The 24,378-nt window shown below is 37.6% G+C and overlaps 2 protein-coding genes across 2 annotated transcripts; both read right to left on the bottom strand.

Moving 5' to 3' along the window:
* Nucleotides 1-17,014: 17,014 nt before the first annotated feature.
* LOC149201262 (uncharacterized) lies at nt 17,015-18,505 on the bottom strand (the record flags this gene model as incomplete). Its single annotated transcript, XM_089401243.1, has 1 exon — nt 17,015-18,505. A coding segment is annotated over one exon (1,491 nt), but the record flags the coding sequence as incomplete, so codon positions are not given.
* A 123-nt stretch (nt 18,506-18,628) lies between these two features.
* Nucleotides 18,629-20,964, bottom strand: LOC149201263 (TMV resistance protein N-like). The gene is made up of 3 exons (XM_089401244.1): nt 20,256-20,964; nt 19,070-20,168; nt 18,629-18,967 (listed from the first exon to the last, which is right to left on the bottom strand). The coding sequence occupies exons 1-3, from the start codon at nt 20,753-20,755 to the stop codon at nt 18,629-18,631; spliced, it is 1,938 nt and encodes a 645-aa protein (XP_089257370.1). The 5' UTR covers nt 20,756-20,964.
* Nucleotides 20,965-24,378: the final 3,414 nt, after the last annotated feature.

Consider the following 24,378-nt stretch of genomic DNA (forward strand, 5'->3'; position numbering starts at 1 on the left):
AGATTACATAATTTCTTACATAACATTTTACAACATCACTGCCATACTGGATTGTAGACTGCTTCTTAGTGCAATCATCAAAACAAATATTAGAGTTGTAAAAAAAATAGGTGTGGGCATTTAAGATTTGAAATTTTACCCTTCTCTCCCCTATCTCCTTGATTTCAATGGCTATTAGGGATTTTTTCTTCTTTTTGGCCTTCTTTCATTCTAAGGTTCTTCATATTTGCTTTTGTGTTCTTTTACGAGGTTCTTGGATAATACTTTCAAGTGGAAGCCATTTGCAGTGAACTGTGATGGATGGGTTACATATATATACATACACACACACACACACACACACACACACACACAAGTGTGTATATCTCAATATATATCACCATAGATCAATTTTAACCCCAACTCTCTCAAGCACTGAGAGGGATCAAATTTCTTGATGTGCAAACCTCTTTTAAAACATAAAACTTGAAGAAATGTTTGCACCTATAAATTATCGCTATAAAAGTTTGATAGATCCTAAGTTAACATGGATCTACGTTGTTTATTTATATATGTTCCATATTTCTACTCCATTCTAAGCATGAAATGAATTACAAATCTCCTTCATCTTGAGAAACACACTAATAAAATGTTTAAACTTTAATTTTTTCTCATTTTATTTATACAATATAGATATACTCTCTCTCTCTCTCTCTCTCTCTCTAGATATATATATATATATATATATATATATATATATATAGAGAGAGAGAGAGAGAGAGAGAGAGAGAGATCAATTTATTTGTGTGATGTTTTATCCCCACCAAGTCATAGGTTCAAAACTCATGGGGAGGGGTTGAGGATGGGAGCCACCTTTAGGGAAATTAAAATATCCCAAGGGGCTTCCAAGCTCGACTCAGCTTCGAAAAAGGCTTAACATCCTATTGGTGGGAAAGTTTTTCTTCAATCCAACATTAGGGTTGGCCCTAGCCTAGGCTTCACACAATCCCAATGATAGTATCCTAAACCTGGTGATAAAATTCCACTAGTTGGTAGATCATCCTTTCATCCAACATTAGGGTTGGCCTTCGCGACTGAGCTTCACACAATATTGGTGATAGAGTCCTACTAGTGGACAAATAATTCTTCCATCCAATGCTAGGGTTGGCCCTAGCCCATGCTTCACGCAATCCTGGTGATAATATCCTAAAGCTCGTGATAACATCCCACTAATTGGTAGATCGTCCTTCCATCCAACATTGGGGTTGGCCTTGACCTAGGCTTCATAAATCCTATTGATAACATCCTAATCCTAGTGATAACATCCCATTGGTGGGCAAATCATTCTTCCATCTAACATTCAATTTTTCTTTTAATAATATCTTTTTTTTAAATGTTACATGCCACTCATTAAAAAAACACTTATCAATGGAAGGAATTACACACCTTATTCATCTTGAGCAATACATTAATAATGTTTTTTAACCATCAACGTTTTTTATTTTTATTTGCTTTACATACTACCTCTGTATTTACATTGAATCCCTTTTGCATTGGATTTTTTTGTTATTAATGTTTTTCTTTAAATCCTACATGTAAACTCCATATTAAGCATTGAAGGAATTATCAAATCCCCCTCATATAGTGAATTATAAATAACCTATTAATGGAATAAAAACTCTCTCTCTCTCTCTCTCTCTCTCTCTCTCTCTCTCTCTCTCTCTCTCTCTCTCTCTCTCTCCCCCATATAGTGAATTATAAATAACCTATTAATGGAATAAAAACTCTCTCTCTCTCTCTCTCTCTCTCTCTCTCTCTCTCTCTCATATATAGTGAATTATAAATAACCTATTAATGGAATAAAAACTCTCTCTCTCTCTCTCCGTATATATATAAAATTCTCTCTCTCTCTCTCTCTCTCTCCATATATATATAAAATTCCCATTGATTTTTTAAAATAAAATTAGTTAAATACCACATATCAATTTCATATTAAAAATTAAATAAATTTCATATAAAAATAACTAATTTAAACTACTTTATATCTCTATATATATAATTGGTATGAAATTATGTTATTTAATATGTGCATTGAAGTAGTATATTTATAATTGACACTCAAATATTTTTGGTTTATTAATATGATCTTTTTAATTTTTTTGGTTGTAAGCAAACATATTTACATTGTATTAACAGACAAAAAAATTACATAGTTTACATCCAAGTGTTCATTATCTGCCTCAGTGTGAGGAAACCAGAGATGAGAATTGAAAGGATATACCCCCAAGAAGGAGAAACCAAATCTTGGAGGTCTTACAAATTTCAAAAAAAAACTAACAGTTAACAAGAAACATGCACCTTAGATCTAAAATTACATTTCTTTGCATGAGAATCCAAAACTGAGAATCCAAAACTGGTGTGGAGCCATAACCATCAACAAGCCTCAAGGCTCTACGGCACATGTCCACCATCCACACAAAAATAAAAATTGAAGGGATCCTACCATGAAGCCAGACTGGTCTGAGAGAACCAACCTGAAAATTACCATAAGGTTGGAGTGCTATATTTTTCCGCATTGGAACTGCATGATCGCCACGCTAGTGCCACATTATACCTGGGCACTGCATTGAACTTGCATGCTGCTAGTGTCTACTGAAATCTCTTCCGAGATGTAGTAGCTATTGGGACTGGGATGAGGATGGGAGGAAGGAGGAGCATCATCCACCTAGGGGACGAGAGCATGGGAAGGAGGTAAATGGGCCACGGGAGCGCAAGGGACAGGTGGAGATGAGGATCCGACATGAGGGTAATGCGAAGGAGAGTGAGTAGGAGAAGAGGAGGAAGGGATGTTTTGTTGGAATTCGATGTTGAGGTCTCTGGCCAGATGTTTGAGTGAGGAGGAGTGGCTCTAGTGGGTTGAGAGCTCAGCTATCTAGCCAGAGGCATTTAGCCTCTCTTGGGCTCTCTATTTAAGCTGGCATGTGAGGACGTTCTATAGAGCCTAGAGCGTCGAATGACCTCTGTGAGTCTCCACCTCCTCCATAGACATGGCATATCTTCTAATGGACTTTGGTATGCCATAATCGAACATCTAAACAATGGTGGCATTGTCGAAGGTGGTGGGGATATGCCCATGACATCTGCCTCTGCAAGGGCGTTAACCTCTCCCCCTATGACGATTCATTGTTTGATGGCATCAGAGCGGGGTCATAGTGTCGAAGCCAGAGGAAGCACTAGATGGAATAACAGAGGTAGAATGAAGCCTTGAGAAGGGAATTCCCATGACATTAGTCAATTTATTGCACGGGTGCGGGAGAAGAGGAGCCTGATATGGAGATAGCAGGAGCCACCAAGGTGGAGTAAATGCCATGACTTCCACTTGTGAGGGATTTGATCCAAGTGGAGGATGCTCAAAATAGGACTTGGGAGTTGTTCTAGTGGTCTCTTGAGCACTCGAATTGATCCAAACTTAAACATGAATGCAAAAAAATTCAAATATAACCAAAAATACGGAGGTGCAATAGAAATAACACTTCATTCCATTAATCTCAAAGAACTGAAATGTGCTTACATACATAATGGAAATAAACTAGCTTGGGCGATGGTTGTTTATCTTTGAGAAAATATGTGGCGGCTACATGCCTCTGAACTGTGTTACAATGAGGTTCAAGGGCCTTTTTATTATTGAATAACAAGGGGAAACCCTAAACAACCAAAACCCTAACCCCAAGAGATGGAATGCCAAGAGTTTTTGGGCCCCATTGGGGTTAGTTGGGCAACCAACTTCCTTGGGTCGTAACTTGGTCATATTATCTCCTTTTGGCACATACGATACCTCGTTGGAAATATCTCTCCAAACATTAAAAAATTTGTAATAGGCCCTTGCCTATGGAAACTACTATGGACCTAAAAAAATTCCATTTAGTGGGTCAAAACTACTCCAGAATTTCAAGACCCGAAAAAACTACTAAAAATAGTAAATGTTGCTATAAACAAGGAAACTAATGAAACTTATCGAAGGTCTAGGTGGATTAGGTGGGTCACCACCAATATCCACTTGGATCTACCTTCCCTCCTTAGGAATCAATGGTCCCCATTGCGTGCAAAGCCTCCATGAGGTGAGGAAATTTTTGTTGAACTTGGTCCATGGTGAACCACTTGCCGTGGTGAAGGAGTTGGTATGATTTGACATGTTGATATAATTGAATCCTTTGTTGGTGAGTATTCTTGATCTACATATCCATGATTTGATCAGTTGTGTCATGTTCCATGCAGTTTGGGTTAAACTATATTGGTGTGAGTTGTTTTGCAATGTTGGATGTGTTAAGTAATGTTGGAAAGTAAGGTCGAAGGCAATGCACATTGAACAGTAGGTGCAGGCTAAGGAATGGTGGAATGTTAAGATCGAAGGTATTGTCCCCTACAACCTTGTTAATGGTGTATGGACAGTATCACAGCAGGCGAAGCTTACGGTGGGTCCCAACGAGGTGCTCCTTTTTCAAATGTAGCCAAACTTTGTCACCCACCTAGAACTTGTGTGGCACCCAATGTTGATCATGTCATTTCTTGTACTTAGCATTGGCTCTGTCCAATATGTCATGGACCTGTTGGAGGATGTGATTAATGTGCTCAATGAATTTGTTAGCCCTGTAAGCTTCAGACTAAACATGAGCCGAGTCTTCCTAAGTAGCTACAAATGGAATGACCACATCAATGGGACATAATGGATGGAATCCCGACCCCATCTAAAAAGGGATTTGGTATGTTGAGCTATGGAGAGCTTTGTTATAGCTGTGTTGGACATAGAGGAGGCTTCATCCTATGTGTATGGATGCTTCAAGTTGTACATGTGAATAACGTGTATGATAATCTTGTTGACGACCTCTATTTAGCCATCAGTTTGGGGGTGGAAATTTGTGGACTCACTGAGTTTGGTATCCATCTTCAACTAGAAAATTGACCAAAATGTAATTAGGAACCTGCTATCCTAAAATGAGATAATGGATTGTGGGATCCCAAAATGTACCCACACTTTTTCAAAGAAGAGCTTAGCAGTGGCTTCTACTGTGATACTATTTTTGCAGGCCGCCAGAATGGCCATCTTAGAGAATCTGTTAACGACCATGAAAACATAGTCGTTCCCATGCTTAGTAGAAGGAAATCCTAACATGTAATCCATCGAGATCGATTCCCAAGGTTGACTAGGAGTAGGTAGAGGAGTATATAGGCTTTGTTTCTTGATGGTCAGTTTGGAAATAATGTGGGTAGTGCAAGATCTGATGTACTTCCCAACATCTTGTTGAAGGTTTCACCAACAAGAATACTTCTACAGCACTACTACTGCTTTCTCTACTCTGAAATGTCCAGTGACCCGACTATAGTGCACCTCCCAAATCATCTTGGTACGCTCACTTGAAGGAACATAGAGGTGTCCCAAGTAGCATAACAATGCATCCTAGAGTTGAAAATTTGGAACTTGCTTGCCTTCCAAGAGCGTCTGGTATGTGTTGTTGAATTTTGGATCACTTTCGTAAAGATGCGACCACCCCAAAGTCTTGTGCCCATAAGATTCGAGCACAGTGGTCAACACCATGACCGACAATCGACTGAGGTAGTCTGCAACATTATTGGTGTTGCCCTTCTTGTACTTAATTTTCAAATTGAACAGTTGTAGGTATGTGGACCTTTTGTAATGGTGATCATTCTGTAACTTCCCTTGTGTCTGTATGAACTGTAAGGGTCAGTGATCTGTGTGGATGATTGTTTCCTTCAACGAAATATAATGCTTCCATTTTCGGTAGGTTAGTACAATGGAATACAACTCTTTGTCATAGGTGGTATACTTTCAGACGTATCTAAAAGTGTCTCACTGTGATATGCCACTCGATGCCTTTACTGAGTAAGAGCTACACCAATAGCATAGTCAGAGGCATCTGTCTCAATCTCAAATTGTTTTTGTTGGTCTAGTAATGTGAGAACTGGTGCAGAGCAGAGGCGATGCTTCAACTCGGAAAATTCCTTATGTTGGGATTCAAACCAAAATAACTTTGATTTTTCTCTTCCGTTGGTGACTTGACTTAAAGGCCAAGTAATATGAGAGAACCCCAACACAAACCCGCGGTTGAAATTGGCAAGACCCAGAAAGTTGCGGAGCTATGTTAGAGTGGTTGGGGCTAAACAATCCTAAATGATTGTATCTTGGCTAGATCCATATGCACACCCATCTCATCAACGATGTACCCTAGATATTGAACCTAGGTCAACCCAAAAATTCATTTCTCCAAATTGGAACACAAGTTGTGTTGTCACAAGGTTTGGAGGACCTGTTGAATATGGTGGAGGTGCTCTTCCCAACTTTGGTTGAAGATCATGATGTCATCCAAATACACCACCACGAATGAGTTGGTGAATGGTCGCAAGATGTCATCCATCAACCTCATGAAGGTTTCAGGGGAATTTGTCAACCCAAAAGGCATGGCCAACCATTCGAAAATGCCCTTCTTGGATTTGAAGGAAGTATTCCACACGTTAGATGGTTTGTTTGGTACCTGGTGATAACTAGACTTCAAGTTAATCTTGATGAAATATTTTCCCCCCTTGAGTTGGTCCAGTAGGTTATCAATCTATGGGATTGGATACCTATTCTGAATAGTGATCTTGTTCAGCACTCGATAGTCAATACAAAATCTCCAGGTCCCATCCTTCTTTTGTACCAACACGATCGGACTCCCACAAGGTGATGAACTTGATGTGCCCTTTTTGCAGCAACTCTTGAATCTTCCTCTTGATTTCATCATTCTCCATAACAGAGTGTCTATAGATTTGTCCATTGGGTAGCGGTGCGCCTAGGGTCAGATCGATGGAGTGCTTGATTTGATAGTGTAGAGGTACCCCTGTGGGTGAGGTGAAGATGTCCTGTACTCCTCCACAACCTTGTCCATCTGTTGTTTCTAGGTAGAGGAGCCCTTTCTAGAGGTCCTGGCCACAACCTTGTTATTTCCCTAAGGGCGAATCAAAAGTAAAACAAATTTCCCGGTCTAGGAAATGAAGAGATGGTGGTAAGCGATGCTACCTCCAGTATCCGGTACAAATTATTTCCCAAAGTAATAATAGTAGTGCGAGGCCTAAACTCATACATAACATGTCATTTCCACAAGTATGGTTGGCCTAATAACACATCACAAACTTAAATAGGAGAAACATAACACAGTACCTCATCCATGAAGGGTTTGATGTTGTAGGGAAGGTGACACTACTAGTTGATGCGAAGATCTCGTCCTTGGTGAAGCCATTCGATAGTGTATGTCTATGGGTGTATTGTGGTCGGTAGGTCTAGTCGCTTCAATACCTTTGCTAAAATAAGGTTCTTTTGGCTCCTTATGCCAACAATGAACTACAATAGAGAACCCTTCACCCACATTTATGAGTGGAAGAGGTGGTGCCCCTCATTTGGATCTTCGAGCTAATCCTTCTGGATCTTAGAGGTGGAAATGGTGGTTGTTATGAAACCAACTCAGAAAAAGATAGAAAAGATAGATCAATGACTTAGAAATCAGCCTCTTCTGGGGGGTAACCTCATTTACATTACACAAATGAACAATTCTTGGATGCTACAAATGGCAAAACCTCCTTTCTATATATAAGAGTCTAAAGGGTCACAATATAATCAAAGCCGACATAACAATAATAATATAAGGGCACAAAAATAACAATAGTTGGCTTCTATGGGGCACAATAATAACAATATGGGTACAATAGGGGCACAATAATAACAATAAGTGCTACAGTGACCAAAGTAATGGGGGACTCACTAGTATTTAGGGACCTAACATGCCCCTCTCCTTCAAAAAGGTGTTGTCCTCAACGCTTGAGTAGTTCTGGATGCTTCTGTATAAAATTCTTATACTCCCATGTGGAATCTTCAGTGAGTAAGTTCTTCTACTTGGTGAGATACTCTGAAATTAATTGATTTTGTAGTTGTCAAGTTCTTGTTTCTGTGACTGCTTCAGGTTCCAATATTATTTTTCCTTCCTTATCAAGTTTTGGCAATATTGTTTGAATTGGGAGCTTGTCACCTATAACCTTCTTTAAGCATGAAACATGGAAAACTAGGTGCACTTAGGAAGATGCAGGAAGCTCCAATTTGTATGCCATAGTACCTATATTTTGCAACACCTTGTATGGGCCATAATACTTTGGTGATAATTTATTATCCTTCTTAGCTTGCTTGAGGGATATTTGTTTATATGGTTGTATTCGTAGGAATACCCAATCACCTACATCAAAACTTCTTTCGCTGCGATGTTGATCTGCCTGTTGTTTCATTCTATTCTGCACCAAAGTGAGGTTATCCTTTAAGATTTGGAGAACTTTTTGTTGATGCTCGATGTGATCTTCCACTACTTGAACCTTAGAATTTTCTCTTAAATATGATGTGATGGACGGTGGATGATATCCATAAAGTGCCATAAATGGGGTCATTTTTTCTGCAGTATGGAAGGAAGTGTTATACCACCATTCAGCCAGAGGCAACCATTTGACCCATTGTGTCTGTTTATTAGATACAAAGCAACGAAGATATCCTTCCAAACATTTGTTTACTATCTTAGTTTTCCCATCAGATTGAGGATGATAAGATGAGCTATGAGCTAACTGAGTACTAAGACAAGAAAATAATTATGTCCAAAAATTTCCAGTGAAAATGGGATCTATGTCGCTTACAATAATCTTTGGGTTTCCATGTAGCTTTTGAATTGTTTCCATAAATGTAGTAGAAACTATACTCACTTTAAATGGATGAGATAATGCACAAAAGTGTTCATACTTGGTAAGTCTTTCAATTACCACCATGATAACACCCTTTCATTCGGACTTGGGTAAACCTGTGATAAAATCCATTGAAACCTCCTCCTAATGTTGGCTTGGAATGGATAAATGTTGTAATAGACCTGGGGTCTTAATTGTTTCAACGTTATTTTGTTGGAAAACCATAAATTCCACCACAAACTTTTAAATATCTGATTTAAGGCCATCCCAAAAAAATTCCTTCTTAACCATGTGGTAAGTTTTTAGAAATATTGAGTGCCCTCCTAAGGGAGAGATGTGAAATTACATAAGAATCTTTTGTTTGAGTTGGGAATTCTTACATAGGTATAAGAGATATTTGTACCATAACGAATCATTTTTCCAGCTAAATGTATCAGATGTATTAGGATCTTGTTGTAACTTTTGAATCAGTGCCCACACTTCTTCGTCATTCTTCCATTCATCCTTTGCTTCATTTATCTAATCTAGTTGGATAATAGAAATGGCGCAAAGAAATGCTCCCACATCCTTATCCTTTCTTGAGAGTGCATCTGCCACAACATTTTTCTTCCCTTTTTTGTAGATGATTTCAAAGTCATAATCCAACACCTTTGTGAACCATTTCTGTTTCTCTCCTTAAGATAATATTTGTTCTAAAAATTATTTAAGACTATCATGATCCGTTTTTACCTTCAAGTGTCTTCCCATTAGGTAGGGCCGCCATTTCTTAAGTGCATGTGGTTGCCAACATTCCTTCTCATAAATAGCTTTGTGTATATAATTTCCTTTGATTGGACGACTTTCGAAAGCAATGAATCTTTCTTCTTGCATTAAAACAACACCAATTCCATTTCCTCAAGCATCACATTCCACAATAAAAAATTTTGTGAAGTTCGGCGCAGCTAAGACCGGTGCTTGACACATTGCCTCTTTAAGATGTTCAAAGGCCTTTGTTGCTTCTAGAGTCCATGAAAATGCATCTTTCTTCATTAATGTTGTTAGAGGTGTTGCTATTCTCCCATAATTCTTAAAAAACTTGCGATAATACCCTGTCAACAAGAGAAATCCTCGCAGATGATTTATGGATGTGGGAATTTTCCAATCCTTAATGGCTTTAATTTTGCTAGGATCTCCCTTAACACCTTCATGAGATACAATATGACCCAGATATTCCACCTCTTGTACTCCAAAGAAACATTTGAAGTTTTTTGCATATAATTGTTTCTCCTCCAATAGTTTGAGCACCCTTTCAACATGTTGAACATGATCCTTCCAAGACTTGTTGTAGATTAGTATATCATCAAAAAATACTAACACAAATTTTCTAAGGAAGGGTTTGAAAATGGAATTCATCAAACCTTTAAATGTAGAAGGTGCATTGGTAAGGCCAAAAGGCACAACCAAAAATTCCATAATGACCCTCATGAGTTCTAAATGTTGCTTTTAGAATGTCTTCAGTCTTCATTCTGATTTGATGATATCCTAAATGAAGATCCAACTTGGTGAAGTAATTTGATCCATGCAATTCATCCATTAATTCATCAATGAAAGGAATGGGAAATTTATCTTTAATAGTGAGCTTGTTGAGCTCCTTATAATCCGGACACGTGCGCCATGATCCATCCTTCTTGTGAATCAATACTACTGGAGCAGAGAAACAACTTTGACTAGGTTGAATTATACTAGCCTCTATCATTTTTACAACCATACATTCAATTTAACTCTTTTGGGCATAGGGATATCTATAAGCCCTGATGTTTGGAAGAACACTTCTTGGAATTAAATGAACAACTTGATCATGATCACGAATAGGTGGGAGGCCTTTGGGAGTGTCAAATACCTTGGAATGATTGTCCAAGAATTTTTGGAGATTTGGAGAAATAGATGATTTCGATGTGGGAACCTCTAGTGAACATAATTGTGAAATTATGCCTCATTGTTATTTATTTAGAAGATTTGGCATTGTGTTAGAGCTAATTATCTTTCCCATTTTCCCTACGATACCCCTTAATTCAACATCCTTTCCTTTTGAAGAAAATTTCATGAAACATTCGTGAAAATTAAAAGTTATTGTACCCAAGGATTGTAGCCATTGGACTCCTAGTACATCAACACCACCCATTGGAATGGAAAGCATTGGGCTATTAAATACATATTCTCCCATGGATAACTTGATATTATGGCACTTTCCAGAGAAATTTATGGTTCCTCCACTTGCAACCATCACTTGACACTCTGGTGCTAGATATAGGAAGCAATTCATATCCTTGGCTATCTTATAATGAATAAAATTATGGGTACTACTCGAATCAATCAACACTATTACATTTTTCTTCTTGATATGTCCTTCTATCTTGATAGTTTGAGGAGTGGTAATTACAGCCAATGCATTACAAGATATGGTCGGATTCATTTCTTCTTTTTCTAGGGTTTGTTTCTTCTTTTGATTTTTCTTGTTCCTTTTCCTCCTCCTCTTCACCATCTATATAAAATAATTTTTTCTCAGCACACTTATGACCTTTAGTGTATTTGCTATCACAACTGTAACAAAGCCCTTTTGCTCTTTTTTCTTCCAATTGTTGTGGTGTCAACCTTGTAGGTTGTGGAAGGCTAGGGGCAACAACACTTCCATCTTTATAATTGTGAGTGGTAGGCTTCCTTGTTGCCATAGCTTTTCTTTCCATTTTTCTTGCCAACCTAAATGCCTTCTCCAACGAATCAGGTTCCCAAAGGTAAACCTCATGTTGGATGTTACCATTTAAAGTCCCTATGAATACACCAATCCTATGCTCCTCTGGAATATCTTTTACCCTTTACTCAATTTTTGGAAGTCCTTAATGTGCTCCATCATTGAACCCTTTTGTTTGAGATTTATCAATTGGCTAAGAAAAATGTTTCTTTTGTATCCTCATAATGTGCTATCATTTCATCCTTAAAAATTTCCCAAGTGATAATCTGTTTACAAGAGCAAATCCAACGATACCATACACACTGATTTGGTTCCAAATATAAAGTTGCAATGTGTACCTTTTGTGTGTTTTACACATTATGGAGATCAAAATATTGCTTCATCTGTAGTATCCATGTTACAGGATCCTTTCCATCAAAATTCCTCATATCGATCTTTGGAACTTAGTGGATCTTCGATCCAACATTAGAGTCTCTAAAATCATGATTAACATTTATTTTTTCTCATCATGAGTTTCCTTTACTACTCTTTCGCTATTAGTAAGCATTTATTGTAGAAACTTTGTCAAATATGTCTTCAAATCTTCCATGTTGCCTTTAAGTTTTTCTTCTAAACCATCCATCTTAGCTTCCACGCCTTTCTTTAAACCATCCATCTTAGCTTCCACACCATCCATCTTAGCTTCCATGTCATTCATATTATCTTCTACGTCTTTCTTTAAACCGTCCATCTCAACTTCCACACCTTTATGTAAACCATCCATCTTAGCTTCCATGCCATCCATCTTAGCTTCAACATATTTTTTTAAACCATCCATCTTAGCTTCTGTTACTTTTTGTGAGAGTGAATTTTGTTGCACTTGGTCTCATAATTTTGATATATCATATTGCATTTCTTCCTCTTCTTCATGAGTCATGCTAGATCTTCCAGGTTTGCCCACTAGGTGTTTCCATTTTCTTTCTTCAGGGCATCAATTATAATTATGCTTCACTATGCCCTTTGAATTCCTTCAAACTAATTTTTCAAACCAAACCTATGCAAAAGTTTTAAAAAAACTACACACCTTTTCTCACTTTGTAGGCGCTTGATATTGTATCTGATGTATCTCTAAAATTTCGGATCTCTAAGGTCTAAAATTACAAACTGTAGTAGCCCTCTGAGTCCTCTTTCCAATTCCACTAGTCTGATCGAAATTGGATTCTCCAAGAAATCGTTATGCCTAATCTCCCACGATGACCTGATTATACACTTTTTCAGTAGAGAAAACTTGTATGAAGTGCCACATGTCATAGTTTCAACCTCTAGACCTGAAAACAATGCACAAAAAACTATAGTCCACCCTCTTTCTGTACCTTCTTACGAAATTTCAATCTGATACTCAGAAGGAAAGTTATGACTATTTTCCCAAGGTCACCTATTTGGGATGTAATTCGGGAGCCTACAAAAACCCTAACTTACTTGGAACATATCTTTGAAACTATAGCGACACAAGATCTGAAATTCAGACCTGAGGATCATCGGGATTTCAGATCGAATGGGTTTTTTTTAGCTTCTTAAACATCGCATAAAAATAGTTATAGCGAAAATTCCACGATGACCTGTTTTGGAGCAGCAAAACCCTAGAATCCAAAAATTTGATACTAAATGTTATGAATCCAGGTCACAAAAAGATAGAAAAGATAGGTCAACGACTTAGAAATCAACTTCTTCGACGGGTAAACCTCCTTTAAATTAGCAAATGAACAATTCTTGGATGCTACAAGTGAAAAAACCTCCTTTCTATATATAGGAGTCTAAGGGGTCACAATATAATCAAATCCGACATAACAATAATAATATAAGGGAACAAAAATAACAATAGTGGGCTTCTATGGGGCATAATAATAACAATATAGGTACAATAGGGCCACAACAATAACAATAAGGGCTACAATTATAATAGTAATGGGGGAATCACTAGTATTATAGGGACCTAACAAGGGCACTGGGCTTTGCATCAATAATTTGCTTCCCTATGTCATTCCCCTTGTCGAGTTCTAACTTAGAGTTGAAACATGCATCTGATTCGGAAGCCTTCAGCTTGACCACCAGTGACTACTTGGCCTAACACTTTCTTGCGTTGTGAGTGAGGCTCTTATGGAACTCACAACATTTTCCTGTGTCCTTGTTTGTCTTTGTGGTGTTGTTCTTCACTTGTGGCTTCGACGGGTTGCCTTAGGTCACCCCGCCTTGGATTTGTCCTTTATTTTGCGGTTTAGGGGCATCTTTCCCTTGCTTCGGATTCACAAATCCAAAGTATCGCTTCTTTTGTTTAAATTTATGCTCGACCTTGATAGCATATCAATAGGAAATGCCGAGCGAGGAGATGTCCAGGAACTCCATCTCATCCTATATGTATTTGTGTAAACAACCATGGTACTTAAGTACCAAATGTCGCTCAGAATCCTTGATACCCAACTTCGTGCGAATGGTATGAAAAATATTTGTGAACTCTAGTATGTCTTAGTCCCTTCCATGTCACAGCGTGGTCCACTTTATGTATTTATCCTCATATCTCTCAACTAGGTAGTACTCCTCCTTGAAGGTGTCTCAAAAATAATTCCAAGTGGGTGTGACTAAAAATAGTGAGGGTTCACTCTCGTCCCTCTTCTCATAGTAGGTTTGCGACCAGTTCTTAACATGGGGGGAGACTTTGAGGAGTCCAAAAGTAATATCTTCCTGGTTGGAAAAATCATAAACCGAGAAATATCCTTCAAGAAGATTTAACCATTTATCTATGGAATTCACATCTATTTGACAGTCAAATATGGGGATGTAAAATTTAACTTGTACCTTAAAGGGAGTGGCACTTCTAGAGTGGTTACTGGAAGAAGATGTGTTGCATGTGGGTAGCCGCTGAAGGATCTGGGTGAAGTTATCCATCATCGCGTTCCTCTGTCGCTCGAGGGCTTCTTCGAGAAATATTTTGAAAGGATATCCTAGCCCCTTGTCTTTTTTTTCTTCTGTCATGGGAATTTGTCGGGGGCTTGCGAGACTGGCCTTGCAAAGGTTCAACCAGTTCGAGCCCTAACTCCTTATACTCCAACCTCAATGGGGACATGCAAAGAAAAATAAAAAAAGAGCAGACCGCTTTGATACCATTGATCCGAAATTAAAAAAGAACACAAACAAATATAGCTATAACCATAAATACAAAGGTGTAGCAGAAATAACACTTCACTTCATTAATCTCAAAGAACTAAAATATGCTTACATACAGAATGGAAATAGATTGGCTCGGGCGATGGTAACTTATCTTTGAAAAGAGATGTGGTGACTACATCTATCTTTGCCTAGACAACTATTTTCTTTTGTGGAAACCAATTTCTGTTGACTTCTAGGGATGCATGGAGCCATGCTTTGCTTTGGTATGGTGTCAATTGTTTTTGGTTTTCTACTGTAAGCGTGACTTGGTGTTGGTATACTATATTTCCTATTGACGAACTTGATGGTCTCTCCCCTTAATGGATTTTAACTTTTCCATCACTGTGGAGAAGTACTTGCGGACCTTGTTGGGACTCAGAAATGTCATATTTTCATCCACCTTTTTCTTCACTATTCCTTACATTTCATCATCCCATTAACCTTTTATCATATCATCTTCATACATACATTTGGGTTTCACCTTCTTATTTTCCATTTTATTCATTTTTGTATTACAAGTGAATTTATGATTAAACATTAGAAAATATACATATTTTTATATATATCTCAAGAATATGTGAGTTTTGTGATGTGTAGGAAATATGTGAAGAATTAATATCTCCTCCACCATATTAAGGAGATAATTATGCAAAGGAGAAAATCATGGAGGCATATCTTATCCTAAGGAGAAAATCATGGTTGGCATATCTTATCCAAGATATGTGAGAGATTTATTGAGAGATTTGTGGGATCATATTTTGTAATAATGGGAAAGCAGTTAAAAATGCTTGAGAGATTTGTGGGATCATATTCTGGGAAAGTAGTGGATGATCATTATGAGTTTGTTACTCATCCCATTGTATAAATAGGAGTACAATCTCCTCCATTTGTAATCTTGAAGTTTTTGTAATCTTAGAATTTTGGAGTTTGTAATTGAGATTTTGAAATAAAGGATTATACTTCAATTTTGCTTCTACATCTGAGTCTCCATTGAAGTGGTGTGCTGGTGGAGTTATGGAGGGCCCCCATGGCCTCACTTGCATGTTTATTTGTCTATAATTTACTTTATGTTTTTGTTTGATTTCAGCTTTCAAGTTTTCTTAAATGTTCTAATATTGGAAGGATCTTATTTGAAGGTGTTCTTGTAAGAGAAACGTAAGATCTCAGACAATTATTAGATCTAGGTTTATTTCATTTCAGTTGTTAATTTCTTATTGGATGTTCTAATGTTGGAAGAGATCTTGTAGAAAGTATTCTTGTAAGAGAATCATAGATCTCAAACAATTGTTAGATCTAGGCTTGATTAGTTAATATGAATCTTTCTAGATCTATATATTTTAGATAAGCATTTCTAAGTTTACCTTCCCGGGTTGACATTAAATTAAGCTCTAATTTGCATATGCATTTTAGACCACACAGACCTGGTCTCGTTTTGTCCTATTTGTATATACTGTGGAAATGTTCAATATAATTATGCCTAGATGCGCTAGATTAAGCATTCTGCTCTCTTGCTTTGAATGTACTTGGTTGTTTGATTTATTAAGGTTTTTTAGTACACTAGGTAGATTTAAATGACAATCTTTGTAATCTCTTTTTTCCAATAAAATATAAATTCAATTTACAAAAAAAATGTAGATATGGTGTTCTTTTTTATAAACTTAATAGCGACCTTTAGAAGACCTTTTAAAAAGGAGTATGGAGATTAAAAAAAATTAAAAGCAATATATTAATTTAAAAAAAAGCATCCAAATAAGTTACTTTTGTGTTAAATGATTAGTTACTTATTTACAACCAATCATATAATTTATATCTTTATAGATATCATTAATTTATATATATGTTATATTTTTTAAATCATCATATTTTTACTTATAACTAATTATTTATACAATGTAATAACTTTATTAAAGGAAAGAGAGATTTCCAAAATCTATATAGATATATGGTGCGATACAAACATTTTTTTTTAATATATGTTCATATTACTTACTGATTGTGAAATTAACTTATTGATTGAAAAATTGTGTTTTAAATTTATAGTTAACTTATTAATTTAAAAAAGGTGTTTTAAGTTTATATCCTTAACTATATGTTATATTTCTTTTTTTTTCCCTTAATTCCAAATGCCGTCAATTTGTTTTTTATATAATGTGTAATATCATGTCAGGCTTAATTGTACGACGTATTGTTTTTATCAAAGATTCCATCATGTATTTTTATCGTGTATTTTTATCATCAAATAAATTATGGTTATTTCAACCATGACTCTTGTTAAAATAATAAACAATAAAAATAATGATTTATATATTCAAAAGTGATGGGCCTTCTCAAGATAATCACGGCACAGCTTCTCGGCTGCTACTCCCACACGGGACACACCAATTTGTGACATTCAGAGACATCGACCATCTCTGACTCTAACCACGTACAATGTTCAATACCTTCCACTTCTTCTAAGTCAAAGCACTTGCGAACATTTAGCATCCTAAGATTTGTGGCATGGGCTAACCCCCATATGCTCCTCAGCTTTACACACTTAGATGCCCGTAACTGCTCCAAAGATACCAATGTTTCTATACTTGGTAGCTTTTCTAGCGCATAGCATCCAGAAACATACAGGATTCTAAGCTTTGTCACCTGCGCCGACGCTCGTATGCGCTTCAGCTTCTTACATCCATCAGCGCGCAAATCCTCCAACGATACCAATGTTTCCAAACTAGGCAGCTCTTCTAACTCAGAGCATTCATCAACATATAGGTATCTAAGCTTTGTCACCTGCGCCGACGCTCGTATGCCTTTCAGTTTCTTACATCCATCAGCCCGCAAATCCTCCAACGATGCCAATGTTTCCAAACTAGGCAGCTCTTCTAACTCAGAGCAGTTAGAAACATATAGGTATCTGAGCTTTGTCACCTGCGCCGACGCTCGTATGCCTTTCAATTTCTCACATCCAGTAGCCCGCAACTCCTCCAAGGATACCAATGTTTCCAAACTAGGCAGCTCTTTTAACTCAGAGCACTCACGAACATATAGGAGTCTGAGCTTTGTCACCTGCGCCGACGCTCGTATGCCTTTCAGTTTCTCACATCCAGTAGCCCGCAACTCCTCCAAGGATACCAATGTTTCCAAACTAGGCAGCTCTTCTAACTCAGAGCATTCATCAACATATAGGTATCTAAGCTTTGTCACCTGCGCCGACGCTCGTATGCCTTTCAGTTTCTTACATCCATCAGCCCGCAAATCCTCCAACGATACCAATGTTTCCAAACTACTCAGCTCTTCTAACTCAGAGCAGTTAGAAACATATAGGTATCTGAGCTTTCTCACCTGCGCCGACGCTCGTATGCCTTTCAGTTTCTCACATCCAGTAGCCCGCAATTCCTCCAAGGATACCAATGTTTCCAAACTAGGCAGCTCTTCTAACTCAGAGCATTCAGGAACATTTAGGATTCTAAGCCTTGTCGCATGCACCAACCCTCGTATGGCTTTCAGTTTCTTACATCCATCAGCCCGTAACTGCTCCAAGGATACCAATGTTTCCAAACTAGGCAGCTCTTCTAACTCAGAGCACTCACGAACATTTAGGATTCTAAGCCTTGTCGCATGCACCAACCCTCGTATGGCTTTCAGTTTCTTACATCCGTCTGCCTCCAAATACTCCAAGGATACCAATGTTTCCAAACTAGACAGTTCTTCTAAGTCAGAGCAGTTAGAAACATCCAGTGATCTTAGCTTTGTAGTCCGCTCCAACCCGGTTATGCTTCTCAATTTCTCACATTGGCTTACCCGCAGCTCCTCCAAATATATCGGAAACTGCAGAGGTTCCTGCAAAAACAAAATGTTCACACGTTACACTTACAACCATTAGAAATATCATCATTCTCATCTGCATAACCTTTTGAATTCCTTCGAAACACAAATGTTGTGCAACTGTAATAGCTGCTAAATATATAAACACTAACACATCAAATTTCAATTTACCTTTGATTCCCTTAAATTCGTCATTGAAAGCCGGGAAGGCCACAATGCCTTTAGTTCGCATTGCTCCAGATATAGAATCCTTAAATTCTTCACTGAAACCCAGGAAGGCAGGAAAGAGTGAGGACATCGGTCCCACCTGAGGCATAATAGGTTTGGTGGCTTCGCCTTCATCAAAATGGGTTCCAGGTCACAACCTTCCATATGAAGAATTTGCACACCCCTGAAACTGCGTTTCAAGACAGCATTTTCAGTATCATCATCATCACCATCAGTATCATCATCATCACCACCACCACCGGGAACCATCCCAATTCCGCGGAAGGTTATTTCCTGTCCATTGTTGAAAAACAATCGTTATTATTTGTTCATTCAACAAACAATCACAGACTTTTAGTGAATAATCTTTAAAGGATTGAATGACTGAACACTTACAGATGATTGGTGTGACAAATCATGGATGAGGTTCTTTGCTATCAAAAGACGACGAGGCAACGAGGACCTCGCAACCTGTCTTCCCAGGTCTGTCAGGTGGTCGTGCATCTGTATAACATTCAAGCCGTTAACTTCCACAAGAGATTTGTCCTGTAGATTTAGAAACCCCCGATTTCCTCTCCAGCCCGATGAGTTCCATATGCTTATTGCGGCATCTCTGTTGTGAGATCGCAAAAAGCATGCAATGTCTAAGAATATATCTTTTTCCTCTTGATTGAGGGAGTTATAGCTTATTTTAAATGTGTCCTGTATCGCTCTGGGAGCTATTTGTCTAAGACTCTCCCATTCTTCTTTCCACTGAGATATATCTTTACCATAAAGAAGTGCCCCAAATATTTTTAAAGATAGGGGCAATCCATTACAATAATCTATGAACTTATCTACCAGAAATTTAAATTCTGGGAGAGGAAATGCTTGACTGAAGGCATGGGAACAAAAGAGCTCTAAGGAGTGCTCTTTCTTAAGTCCTGATAGGCTATAAATTGATGAATTTTCAACTTTTGAGCTTCTCAAAACATTCTTATCTCTAGATGTAATCAATATTAAGCTCCCTGGATTGAGAACATCAGATTGGGGCAAAAATGCCTTCACCTGATCCACATCGTCAACATCATCTAAGATCACTATGGCTTTACAAGATTTGAGAGGCTCTATAAGCATCCCCTTACCTTCATGCACACTGTTTACCTGCTTATTCAAGCCAATCAAGCTATTAAGAAGTTGACTCTGCAACAAATGTAAAGACCTATTGGTTGTATGATCTCTGACATCACATAAAAAACAACTTCTATCATAATCTGATTTCTTCTTATTGAAGAATGCTTTGGCGAGTGTTGTCTTTCCCACACCACCTAACCCTACAATCCCTAAGATCTGGGGTTTTCGGCCCTGTTGTTGCGTCAATTGGACTGTATTTTCAAAATCTTTCAGTTTCTCATCGAGGCCTGTTGGATACTCCGCCACGTACAAATCTGGCTTTGGCACCCTTTCCAACACACATTCAACCACCTCATCCAGCAGTTCCAGCACCAAATCCTCGCTGGAGAAATTAAGTAGACCTAGTGAGAAACAAACGTCTATGCCTATAAAATACAACCATAAGGATAGGGAAGGTTTGAGTTTTTACCCATCATTGTCCTTCTGCAGCTCGAACCCGCTCTTGTTTGCAACTTGATGGAGTGCATTTCTCCATTCTTCAATAGTGCTGGGATCATGTCGCCCCTTCTTTTCATGAGTTGCTAGAGCTTCACCATAGAGGCCCAACATCCACCGAACGTCCCCTGGTTTGACGCGGTAAAAGACAGGAACTATGGGAGCATTTGACTTTAACATCAGACGGAGCTCATTGAGGCACCAATCTGATTCAGCGTAATGAGGAGAAAAGATCGCCACGTGAACTGAGGCGGTGCTAATAGCGTCTTCGAGTTGAGGAGAAATTTCAAATCCCCCTTGCATCTCCTCCTCATCGAAGAAAGCCGTCAATCCTTTCTCGCGAAGGCGAAGGTAGAGAGACCTGGCGAAGGTTTTCTTCGCATCAACCCCGCGATGGTTTATGAAAACTGGGTGGGATTTGTTGCTGGAATTAGCAGCAGCGGAGGAGAAGGTGGAGGATGAAGATGATGCCATTGCCGAGATCAAAACAGAAATTAAGGTAGTAATGGTTGGATGCTATGGACGCAGAGTCTGCACAGAGACGATTCACTGTTTTAAAAGCGCAGAGAAATTGTAGAAGATTGGGTACTAAAAGGGCATGAGGAATTGTGGGAAAATTGGTGCGCACCTGTATCCCTGTAATATCTAGATTAAGCCTTCAGCTGTTGTAACCGACATCGACCATAGAATATGGCCATATCCAACGCGTTTTTGAGGTCAAAGATAAGACGTTGATGGACCCCACACGCATTGGTCTAAAAGATAAGACGCACACGGACCCCACACGCATTGATCAAAAAGACAAGACGCATGGACCCCACACAAGCCCGAGTCCCACCTCAAGCTTTGTCGTAATATCCCATTATTATATAAATATTTGAAATCTAAAAAATGTTGTTTAGATTTTTTTTTTTAAATTGTAGTAATTATATGTAATTTTAAAAATATTTTAATGTAGTAATTGTATGTAATTTTAAAAGTATCCTAATTTAGTGATTATAGGTAATTTTAAAACCATTATAGGTAATTTTAAAACCATTTTAGCTTAATATTTTGGGAAAAATTATTTTTGAGTTATAATTTTTTTATTTATTTATTTAATTTTTCAATTTTAAAATAATATATTTTTATTATATAAATTAAAAAATAATAATAGACATTGGGATGGGGAAGAATGATGGACGGAGTGTTCTGCATTCGAGGAGGGGCCGGGATAATATGCACATGTGGATGTATTTAAATGTGAGTAACTATGTTATAAATATTTGGTAAATTTATGTTGCTAAGTTGTAAAGCAAATAATGAAACTTTGCGAATATATATTATATATGGCTCTGGATGGGGTATATTTTATATATATGTTTTTCACATTATAGTTTATCTTTATTAATGGATTTAAATGATCTTTGTAATTGATAAAAAATGTTTGAGCTATTGTATTAATTTGAGTATTTAAACAAATTAAATTTTAATATTTTTATTAATTTATTGAATAGTATTTTATTAAATTTAAATAATTTAAAATATTATATATACATAAATTTATATATTTTATTATATACTCATAATACAGATGGTTTTGGGTACTCTTTTAAAAAAAAAATTGGTTTAAAGTGGTAGGGGAATAAGTAATGGGAGAAAAAAAGAAAATTAACAACTATCGCAATGTAATGAGAGAATATTTGATTTAATTATTTTTTCTCTCGGAGTGTTATTGGTTTGTGTAGGAAGAATTATAGTAATTATAATATTAGTAATTGTATCAAGAGGTGCAAAGAATGTCAATAGGAGGGGTAGGGAAATGTGAAAGAAAGTTGAAATTGAAAGCAACTTTTTTTGTATCGTTGAACGTTAGGAACCATTACAGTTTTTGCAATCTCTTTGATTGTTTTTTATTTTTCTTCCAATACTAACTATCCAATCAGTTTTAAAACTAATTTTATTTTTACAAATGAAACTAGTTTTTCTAAAGATTCACAATAAAAATGACAATAAAAATAATAGGTTACTAAAAACAATTTCGTTAAACAAAATAATAAAACAATCAAAATTAAAATAAAATATCAATAAGTATTTTGATTAATTTTATTTCATTTATAATTACAATACATAGTTAAAGTAAAAATACATCCAAATTAAAATCACAACAACTGAAATTACATCAAAATCATGTTGGAATATGTAATTCTTACTTGTCTCAGTTGTGATTATTTAAATTTGGAGTCTGTTCCTAACTATGTTCCTAGATTTGTGTGTGGTTGAGATATTCTCTCAACCAATAGATTGTGTGTCCAAGATAGTTTTCCTATCTTGAGACAATGCTCCTGTATATATGCAATATCATATTTGATTAATGGAATACAGATTTACCTTATGGAAATTTAACATGGTATCAAAGACCTCAGGGCCTAGCCCCTCCTAGGCTTGGCCCGTCTTGGGCTGAGGGAAATAAGAGTATATTTTTTAGTTTTTGTTTGTCCATCAACACATACTTGTGGAGCTGCGGTGCAATGCAATAAAGTGCTAGAGGTTCTAACTATTGGAGAATCGGAGGAGCGTCTCTGCACTCAGCTTGGTCGTTCTGTGGCTCTTCGACAGTTTTGTGGATGATCGAGGGTGATCAAGTGGTGGTGAGTCTACCCATCGTGGAGGAGCAGCGGATCTGTGAGTCTACAAATCTGTGGATACAAGCTGGCTCTTCCCTACATACACTACTAGGCTTCTCAGTTGGGATGAGAGGCACTCCGGGCTACATGGCGCCTGAATGTCTCATGGAAGCGGGTGTGAGTAGCAAGAGGGATGTTTACAACTTGGGCATCGTGTTACTGGAGATTGTGTTTGGGCGTCAGTGCGTAGATTTGTCGGCTCCAGCGAAAGATTGTTATCTTCCCATTGTGACCATTAAGAGAGCTTACTGACCTTGCTCCCGCACTTCATTACCTGTGAACGAAAGCAGGTTTTCTCAAAGATTAATGGGTAGATCAAAGTCTTTCGGTTTATTGAAGATTTCTAAAGCATCTGTATATTTTGTCACGAGTAGGTATGTGATTGCATACGAGGCAAGTCAAACCAATGGGGCCTTGCTGACGAAACCCTCGGCCAATTTCTTTATTCAGAAAGGGCAGCCTAGTGATCTCAATTATCACTCAATTTTTTTTATTTATTTTTAATTTAATTTAATTTTATTTTATTTTATTTATTTTATTTTTTTATTTTTTTTCGATCAGAGTCTATCTTCAAAATTGTTAGCAAGATTCACCAGAACAGTCACCAATATTGGCGCTAACATTTCAACTTTCCTTATCTATGCTTCTGTGCGGTTGTGGGCTAAGGTTCGTATCCTCACACTGTTGCAGGTGATTGCAGTGTCGGCCTACGGGCAATAGTTGTAAGAGCTTTCTAAGAGGCGAGAAGTTGTGTGACAAGAAGGCAATATGTTTTTGGGGCTGTGTCAAGACTGTAAAGAGTGGGAGTGCATGGAGCCAACATTCTATGGAGACAGGTTGATTATTAGAGTCGATCTAGTGCTCGTGTGGACCAATTCAGATGTTGTTTCTCATAGCAGCGACAACCCTCTGCCTCTACCCCTGCCCCACAAGAGGGTCAGGGATGATGAAGAATCCAACGATGTGATGGTTACTCCAACAGGGGTACAGGTAACAGTGGAAACATAGACCTTGAAGTTTAGCAATAGAAACGAGAAGTTGAGCTTCACACTGAGTGTCAATGCCCAACCCATGAAATTTTCCCCGGGAGCCGATTTCGATAGTGTCTTTGGGTCATTGGCTTGGAGCGATGGCAAGTACGTTGTACAGAGCCCAATTGCAATAATCTGATAGCAATCTTAGTTGATTTTTATGCATTTGAAGGTGAAGGAGAGGCTCGACCCAGATGGTCGCTTCTCTAATGAATGGACCAATGGGCTTCTTGGTATCGATCGCGCAAACATGGAGGTGCTAAAGGCAGTGCATGCCCTTGAAAAATTGTGCAAAAGTAGAGAGGATATCCATTGTGCTTCAAAGGTGGGATACTTCTGTAAACCTGGAAAAATTAGGAAAAGCCAGTTTACTCATATTATGTGTTGGTGCTTTTGCATT

Source organism: Pinus tabuliformis, chromosome 2_1, assembly GCF_031772625.1.
Source record: "Pinus tabuliformis cultivar Carrire ecotype Pingquan chromosome 2_1, CPIR1, whole genome shotgun sequence".
Taxonomy (NCBI): domain Eukaryota; kingdom Viridiplantae; phylum Streptophyta; class Pinopsida; order Pinales; family Pinaceae; genus Pinus; species Pinus tabuliformis.